Genomic DNA, 8,922 nt, shown 5'->3' on the forward strand with positions numbered 1-8,922 from the left:
CCGGGGCTGGAGCCGCCCTCCGAGGCCTCGCGGCTGGGTGCGTGCCAAGGCCGGGAAGGGGCGGCAAAGGCGCGGAGCAGGCTCGGCTCCCGCGCCCGCGGCCTCGGGCTCGCCATGAACACCCGACTCCGCCCCGGCCGAGACAGGCCCTCCTCGCGGCGATTGGCGGAGACGGGCCAAGGGGCGGGACGAGCGGGGCAGGCCAGCCTATCCCCGTGGGCGCGCGGGAGTGGGGGGGGGACGCGAGAAGGGAGGGGTAGAAAAAGAATCCCCTCGGCGGCCCGGGGCCCGGCCCGGGGAGAGGGAGGAGGGTCGGGGGCGCGGCGGCCATGGGCCCCGGCCCGGCCTCCCCGGCGTCGCGCCGCCGGCCCCCCGCGGCCCGGGCGCACGCGGCTCGGCGGGCGGCGGGCCCGGCGGCGGCGGCGGGCCTCGCGCCTGCGCGCTGGGCCCGGGCCGGCGGCTGGCGGGGGGGCCGGCGGGGGGGAGGAGGCGGGGGAGGAGGCGGCGGCGGGAGGCGGAGGCGGCGGCGGCGGCGATGGAGGTGAAGCGGCTGAAAGTGACCGAGCTGCGGTCGGAGCTGCAGCGCCGGGGCCTGGACTCGCGCGGCCTCAAGGTGGACCTGGCGCAGCGGCTGCAGGAGGCGCTGGACGCCGAGATGCTGGGGGGCGAGGCGGGCGCGGCGCCGGCGCGGCCCGGGGCGGAGGCCGCGCGGAGCCCGGCCGGGGAGCGGGCGGACGAGGACGCCGACGCGGCGGACGCGGACGAGGACGAGGACGAGGACGAGGACGCGGCGGGGGAGGGGGCCGGGCCCGGGCCCGGGGCGGCCGAGGAGGACGCGGCGGCGGCGCTGCTGCTGCTGGAGGACGAGGCCGAGCCCGCGGGGCCCCCCGCCGCCGCCCCGCCGGCCCCGGCCATGGCGGCGCCCGCCTCGCCGCCGCCCGGCCCGGCCCCGGAGCCCGAGGCCCCCGAGGCGCCCGAGGCCGGCCCCCGCGCTCCGCCGGGTAAGCAGCGGCCGCCGCGCCGCGAGGCCCCGCCGGGACGCCCCCCGCGCGCGCGGCTCCCCCCGGGCCCCTGGGGGAGGGGCTCCCTGGGCTCCTGGGGGGTCCCGGCCGCGGTGGAGGCGCCCCGCATTCTGCAGTCGGATGGGCAAGGCCGGGGGGCCGCCTGCCCGAAGCCCCCGACCCCCCGAAGACGGCCAGCGCCCCCGCGGCCCTCCTGCCCGCCCCGGGATGCACGCGGGTCTCCCAGACCCGCCCGGCCTACCTGTGGCGCGCCCCTTCCCCGAGGAGCCCACGCGGCCGGGGCAGCGGCCGCCCCGCCATGCCCCCTCCATGGGCTGTCAGGCCCTTCGTGAACCGCTGGGATGATGCTCTGGGGGAGCCAGTGAACGTGGCGGACCCCGGGGCCTCGCCTCGCCTTCCTTCTGTTGGAACGAGAGCCTTTGTGGGGGACCTGGCGGGGCAGGGGGCCTTCTAAATAGCGGGGGTCTCGGGAAACTTGTTGAAATGTGGGTGATTGGGGGTGCAGGGAGGTGGCCGACCTGGAGGATCGGTCAAGGTGTGCTGGGGGGGGGGGGCTGTCTTCTTAAATGGCCTTTGAGCCGGACCGGTTCTTTCAGGAAGCAGGTGTTTCGAGCCTTTCCAAATAAATAGGCCCAGCTTTCCTTACCGACTAACTGAGCCTCTCCTATGTATAATACTCTGTAATAAGGAGATGGACAAACGGAAAACGCCCCGCGGCCCAGCTGGTCACTATTCAGTGGCCCGGAATATCAATTAATCATTTAGCCTTAGTCATAGGAGGGCTCAGGTAACTACGTCCCAATTAAAAGAGCAAAGATGAGGTTCTCTCTTTTCCAAATACCATAGCTTCACAGTAGTCATTTTTTCAAAATCCAGTTCATCGTTTTTAAAATCAATGAGGGCTCAAAAGGAGAAAGTGCCTCCCTGCCCTAAGTTGTGTGCACCAAATCGGCAGGATTATTTATGGGTCTCTTGTGACTTGTGCTGTGCCCTCACAACTTTCACTTAAAACCATGATAAAAATATAGCCTTGTCTCATGCACCTGGATTCATCTGCTATTTGTAGGGAAGCTGTGGCCACACATTTTTAAATTGGAGGAAGGAACTTCTATTTAATTGAGCCCAATTTGTTAGTGAATATAAATGTTAGAACTAGGTGGTGCTGTAGAGTGGAGTCAGGGGGACCTGAGTTCAAATTCAGCCCCAGGCACTTAATAATTCCCTAGCTGTGTGGCCTTGGACAAATCACTTAACCCATTGCCTTGCAAAAACCGCAAAAGAAAAAAACAACAACCAACTAACCTGTCCAACTGGAATCCCAGTAGGGTTCAACTTAAATTAATCGTGTGACGTTTAACCTTTCTGTAGTCATTCATCAAAATTGTACATTTCCTTCTAGGTAAAGAAATAAGAAAAGGGAAAAAAACAAGTTCTCATTATTTTAATAATCAGACTCTAAGATGCAAATGGACCATTGTGAGAAGGATTCCTTTGGTTATGGAAGTTTCAAGACCACTCTCCAGGCAGCCTGGGATATGATGGTTGAAGACTTTGTTAAATTTCCTCAAATTTCCATCCTTTTTATAGGAGATGAGGAGGAGAGTGAGAAGTCAAAACCCACCAGTTCCAATGGTGAGCGTCGTGGGGTCAAAAGACAGCGAGATGAGAAGGAAGAACATGGCAGGGCTTACTATGAGTTTCGAGAAGAGGCATATCACAGTCGGTAAGAGGGAGCTCCTCTGCCCTAGCCCCTGATGGAAACTACTTTCTGCTAAGATTTGACATTCTCAGGGTGGCTAGCTGGCATAGTGGATAGAGTATCAGCCCTGGAGTCAGGAGTACCTGAGTTCAAATCCAGCCTCAGACACTTAATAAATATCCAGCCGTGTGGCCTTGGGCAAGCCACTTAACCCCATTTGCCTTGCAAAAAAAACCTGGAAAAAAAAACTCCAGGGTTTACCAGTAGGGTAGCCTAGTTATTTGTAAGAAGGCAACACTTAATTCCTTCAAAAGTAAAGTATAGTGGCAGCTAGGTGATGCAGTGGATAGAACACTGACCCTGGAGTCAGGAGTACCTGAATTCAGATCCCGCCTCAGATACTTAAGTACACTTTTGTCACTGGCTGCAAGTTCATACAAGTATTAATCAGAGAAGTGGACATGGTTGGTCAAAACTGTGCTGTTTTTTTTCTCTCCTGTGTAGTTCCAAGTCTCCACCACCCCCTGAAGAAGAGGCCAGAGATGAGGAAGAAGATCGGACTCTTGTGAACCTAGATACGTGTATGTAAGAGACAGAAGAGATGGCAGTGTTGACCAGGAGGCCTTCTGTGTCCTCTCTCATACTAGAAGTTAATTTGGTATCTAAGCACAAAACAACTTGGAAAGCTTAGGCTGTGAGGTCATCTATTCTCACTGGAAGAGAAGTGTGTAATTGGGTGTGTTTTGATGCTTAGCTATAACGGTGGTATCTCCCACTGGATTGACATCAATTGTTCCTTCCTAACAGATACCTCCGACCTCCATTTTCAAGTGAGCAAGGACCGTTATGGGGGCCAGCCACTTTTCTCAGAGAAATTTCCCACTCTTTGGTCTGGAGCAAGAAGCACCTACGGAGTGACGAAGGGAAAAGTCTGTTTTGAGGCCAAGGTGGGGCAGCCGCTCATGAGACTCATTCCTCCTACTGTTCCCTTCCCAATGAGAGACCCATCAACTCCCCGCTAGGGCCCAAGGCCCTGAGTCCCCAAAAAGAGCCGGCCCTGGGAGTTGTGGCTCAAGGTCCTGGAGAGGTGTGCCACTGAGGCAGCATTTGAGTCTCTGAGCTTCTATTCTGGGACGCCCAGGTATTGCTGGGGAGGTGGGCCCAGTGACTAAGTCTTCCCTTTCTGACTTGGACAGGTCACACAGAATCTGCCACTGAAAGAAGGCTGTACTGAGGCTTCCCTCTTGAGAGTTGGATGGTCTGTTGACTTCTCCTGCCCACAACTTGGTAAAATCCCTTTCCCCTTCCCCTCATACCTGGATGTCTGGCAGGGGAGGGCGACTTCTGGGGAGGTAACTCTGCTCCTCTGTTCTAGGTGAAGATGAATTTTCTTATGGCTTCGATGGCCGGGGGCTAAAGGCAGAAAATGGGCAGTTTGAGGAATATGGCCAGGCCTTTGGGGAAAATGATGTCATTGGCTGCTTTGCCGTAAGTCTTTCTGAGAGCAGTCCATTGATTGAAGGCTGTAGGCAGCAAGGGCATGGCGTCGGGGGAAGGATGTTGGGCAAGTGCTTTGATTTCTCGGTGAGGTGCCCATCCTCCTGACTGACCAGTGGGGTCTTGCTTCTAATATCAGTGATTTGATTGTGGGGAAATTCAGTGAGAGAAACATTTTTTCCTCCTTCTACCCAAATCCTGAGCAGCCAACTCAAGCCGTGCCATGTTGCTTGTCATTGTTCATCACAGAATTTCGAAAGTGAGGAGGTGGAACTCTCTTTCTCTAAAAATGGAGACGATCTGGGTATAGCTTTCCGGATCAGCAAGGAGTCCTTGAATGAGCGGCCTCTCCTGCCTCATGTCCTCTGCAAAAACTGTGTGGTAGAGCTCAACTTTGGTCAGAAGGAGGAGCCTTTCTTCCCCTCTCCTGAGGAGTTTGTGTTCATCCATGCTGTGCCAGTGGAGGAGCGGGTTCGAACTGCAATGCCTCCTAAGACTTCAGAGGAGTGTGAGGTACGGGAAGCCAAGGTGGTGCTGACCCAAGAAGCTTCCCCTCGTGGGTGTGAGTGAGCACGTATGAGAGTTGGGGGGCGTTGTCAGGACTGTCTGGGCCCTGGGACCCCTTACCCATTACAAATCTGTCACTCTGGCTCTGCAGGTCTTACTGATGGTGGGTCTGCCTGGGGCTGGAAAGACCTGGTGGGCCTTGAAACACGCACAAGAGCATCCTGAGAAAAGATACAATGTGCTGGGAGCAGAGGCTGTGCTGAGTCAGATGAGGGTGAGTAGGAGAGGCTTGGGCACCAGGGGGGCCCCAAGGTTCTGAGGTGGAGAGTGAGGTATTTAGGGTTTGTCTCCATTTCAGACAAAGGGGCCTGAGGAGCCAGAGATGGACCCCAAGAGTCGGGACCTTTTGGTACAGCAAGCCTCCCAGTGCCTTAGCAAGCTGGTCCAGGTGGCTTCGAGGACAAAAAGAAACATCATCCTGGACCAGGTATCTTTCCTACCTGGCACTCTTCCTGTAGCTGAGGTGGCAGCCCTTCTCAGGCAGAGCTCTGGGACCCTCCCTGAGCCAGCCGGCCTTCAAGCCAGTCCGTTTCTGGAACATTCTGCCCTTCCCCTCTCCTGGGCAGCAGCTGCCCAAGGGTAAAGCAGATGTGGCTTTCTGCTCTCATCCCCAGTGTAACGTGTACAACTCGGGCCAACGGCGGAAGCTGCTCCTCTTTAAGACCTTCTCTCGAAAAGTGGTGGTGATTGTGCCCAAAGAAGAGGACTGGAAGAAGAGGCTGGAGCTAAGGAAGGAGGTGGAGGGGGACGACGTGCCGGACACTGTCATGTTGGAGATGAAAGGTGCGCTCGGGGCATTCTAGAACTCAACTTGGAGCTGAAGGGAGAGCGATAGGGGATGAGAGTGCAGCTGCAGCCACAGGATGGCTGGCCTCCTCCCGCCAGGGCTTTGGAGCTCTTGGTGGGGGAGTTCATTGTAGGGAGCTGAGCTCCAGGCCCAGGCAGCCCCAGGTCTGATGTTGTTGCTGACTGTTTAGGGATGCTGAGTTGAGGAGGTGTCCAGATGGACAGGCCCTTGGGGTAAAGGGATCTGGATCCAGAGGTGCCTTCTGACCCTCCCAGGAATTCTGATTGTTGTTCTGAGTAAAAAGGTTGTTCACACTATGAAATGTCAGGGGATCCTTGTCAAGTTGAGATGGGTTAACAGGAAAGTTTGTTCCACTCCCCAAAAGACCTTTTGCCTTTATCCCTGGAACAATGCTGGGTTGAGGCCTTGAGCGTGTTTTGTTCTTCCTGGTCTCAGTTTGTCCAGGTTTTGAGGAAAAAAGAAAGGGAATTGGCCTAAAAAAAAAATCATGCTTTTCCCTCCCCAGAAGGGGGCGCCAGAGGCGGTCCCCCAGACTGGAAGGGGGTGTGGGCCCCCCCAGCTGCCCCAAGGGGTATTGGAGAGCAAATGACTTTTTATGTGGTTATTTCAGTTTCTGGAATTTCTTGGAAGCCTTTGCTTTCTAACCTTTGGATAAGCAAGACCAAAGTCAATAGGATTGATCTGCAGGAGCAGCCTTAGTTCAGCAGGGAGATCGGGGCCCCCTAGGAGCTGGGCACAGGCCAAATGCCTTAGTTTGCAGATAGGTCAAAGGAAACCAGGGGGATGGGGTTTAGCAGCTCCCTCTGTTTGCAGAGAGCCCTAAATTTGGCATCCCAAATTTAGGGTCAGCCATTGGGGGGGGGGGTATAAGAGTTTGCAGGGCTGGTGATAGGTGGTCCCTTCTATTCTGGAATTTTCAAAAGGGAGAAAAGAAGACCCCCAGATCATTTATTCTACTCTAAGCCTCCCCACCCCCCCTTTTTTAAAAAATTCATAGCCAATTTCTCTCTGCCTGAAAAATGTGATTATATGGAGGAGGTAACCTTTGGGGAACTGGAGAAGGAAGAGGCCCAGCCTCTGGTCACCAAGTACAAAGAGGAGGCAAGGAAACTGCTGCCCCCTTCTGAGAAGCGGACAAACCGCCGGAACAACCGTAACAAGCGCAACCGGCAGAGCCGAAGTCGTGGCCAAGGATATGGTGAGTGGGGGGTGCTGCCACCAGCAGGGCTGGCAGGGGGCAAACACATCCTGGGGAGGAAGGAAGAAGGGGTCAGTCTGCTGTCGCCTGTCCTCCACGTCCTGGGATTGCTGACCTGCACTCAGTGGGTCAGGAAATGCTTCTCTGGACCTTCTGGGGAGGACCTCTGAGCCGCCTCTTCGGCTCCTCGTGTGTGGAGGTTTTAGAGAAAGATGCTCCCTTGGACTCTAGCCCTGCTGTGGGCCTCGTTTCTGGGTCAGGTCTCCCCCACTGCTCTATTGGGTTGGAACCTGGTCTCATGGGTCAAGCTTTTCATCTGCCATTTGGTGGTGGCTAGTCTGTGGGTCACAAGGAGCTTTCTCCTCTCGCTGGAGCAGAGAGGACACCCAGGTTGGGGAAGAAGGCTCGGTTAGGGGATACAAGAGCGTGTCAGTAGCCAAACCAGGGCGACCCCTCGCTGCCTGCTGTGGAGGTCCTGACCATACCGTGGGCTGACATCTGCCACCCAGTGGGTAGAAGTTAAGCAAGAGCTACCCGATGGAGAGGTCGTCCTCCACCTCCCAGTTGGGCCATCAGGGTGTGACTAGCACCAGCCAGACGTTCCCCTCAGGCCTGGTTTGGGCTCTTTTTCTTTCCGCTTCCCTTGGAGCCAAGAGCCTCAGGTAGCCATCTGAGAGCTGTTCTCCATTTCTCTTCCAGTCGGCGGGCAGCGCCGGGGCTACGACAGCCGTGCCTATGGGCAGCAGTACTGGGGGCAGTCTGGAAGCAGAGGGGTGAGTGTAGCTCTCCTCCGGCTCCTCCCTCCTGGCAGGACCATGACTAGATTGTAAGCTCCTTGAGGGCAGGGACTGTGACTTGATCTCTGTACAGAGATCTGTACAGAGTCAGTACTTCATGTGTGACTGGGGGGGGCCTTACTGGGAATGGCTGTCTCTGGCCAAAGTGCTGGAAGCCCCTCAGCCCTCCCTTACCCTTCCGCTCTCTCTCTTCCTCACTCAGGGTTACCGTAACTTCTACGATCGCTATCGAGGAGATTATGACCGATTCTATGGCCGGGACTACGATTACAACAGATACAGGGATTACTACCGGCAGTACAACCGGGAGGTGAGTGGACAGAGTGGACGGGAGGAGCCTGGCAGGGCAGGAGCCTCCAGGGCTGGCCCCGGGTGACAGGCTCGTCCTCACTCTGTTTCAGTGGCAGAGCTACTACTACCAGGACCGAGACCGATACTACAGGAATTACTATGGCTACCAAGGGTATCGGTGAAGGCCCAGTCACTGGCCTGCCGGCCACAAGGAGTGCAGCCTCGGGCCCTGGGGGGAGGGAAGGAAAGGGGACAAGGCAAACCAAGAAAAACTGTACATTTTTTTTAAAAAGTTTGTGAGAAGAATATTGTCTTATTCTCTAAAACATTTCAAACCTAGTTAGACATTTGTAATCAAAAACCTTTGCGCATAATGCAGCCCTAGGGATGCCTGACCTGACCCTGTAATGAATGCATGGGACTGGACTGGCAATGTGCTACCCTGACTTCTGACATCCTAAGGCAGCTGGGCTGGCAGCTAGGCGGGGGAAGAGGTCTCGAGGGCTGGGGCTGGGGTAGTGGAAATAAACGATTGGCTCTTATCAGTCATTGGCACCACTAACTGCTCGTCTTTTCTTTCCCGACCTCTCCCTCCTGGGATCTCTGGTCTGGTGGGCTGGAGGCCAGTATGGCCTTATCTCCCATCTCCCAACTTTGTACTGCTGGCCAAGGCATAGAAACTTACAGCCCATTGGGTGACTGGCATAGGACGCCAGGCGAGGTCGGCCTGGCCTAGAGCAGAATGGTTGGTGAGTGGGAATTCTGGGGGAGCGTGGAAAATCTGGCTTGCCGGTGCCCATCTCTGCCTTCCAAGGTTATACCAGGGTGCCCTCGTCAGAAGTCTCCCCTGGCCTGTGGCCACCTCCTTGAGTAGTGGCAGGGGGACATCCCTCAGAGTTTCTTAAAACGAGCTCAACAAGATTCTCACGTTCCTTGGAGCCTCCTATGTCCAGAGGCGAATCTTGTGGTGGAAGCAGCCAGTTGTGAGTCGAGAATTGCAGTTATGCCCCATGGGGAGAAGGTCCTCCCCCCCTATCTCGGAG

General features: G+C 56.4%; 1 protein-coding gene across 2 annotated transcripts; it reads left to right on the forward strand.

Annotated features, from left to right (window-relative positions):
• Nucleotides 1-511: 511 nt before the first annotated feature.
• On the forward strand, nt 512-8,219 carry HNRNPUL2 (heterogeneous nuclear ribonucleoprotein U like 2). 2 transcript variants are annotated; one of them, XM_074231275.1, is made up of 14 exons: nt 512-1,001; nt 2,610-2,745; nt 3,226-3,302; nt 3,529-3,668; nt 3,918-4,008; nt 4,097-4,209; nt 4,468-4,731; nt 4,877-4,999; nt 5,084-5,212; nt 5,400-5,568; nt 6,591-6,791; nt 7,491-7,564; nt 7,791-7,898; nt 7,990-8,219. In XM_074231275.1, exons 1-14 carry the CDS (start codon nt 536-538, stop codon nt 8,059-8,061), a joined length of 2,163 nt encoding a protein of 720 aa, XP_074087376.1. In that variant the 5' UTR covers nt 512-535; the 3' UTR covers nt 8,062-8,219. The 2 variants fall into 2 exon arrangements, with proteins under 2 accessions (XP_074087376.1, XP_074087377.1); XM_074231276.1 differs by lacking the exons at nt 7,491-7,564; nt 7,990-8,219 and having other exon boundaries at nt 7,791-7,884.
• Nucleotides 8,220-8,922: the final 703 nt, after the last annotated feature.

Source organism: Macrotis lagotis, chromosome 3, assembly GCF_037893015.1.
Source record: "Macrotis lagotis isolate mMagLag1 chromosome 3, bilby.v1.9.chrom.fasta, whole genome shotgun sequence".
Taxonomy (NCBI): domain Eukaryota; kingdom Metazoa; phylum Chordata; class Mammalia; order Peramelemorphia; family Peramelidae; genus Macrotis; species Macrotis lagotis.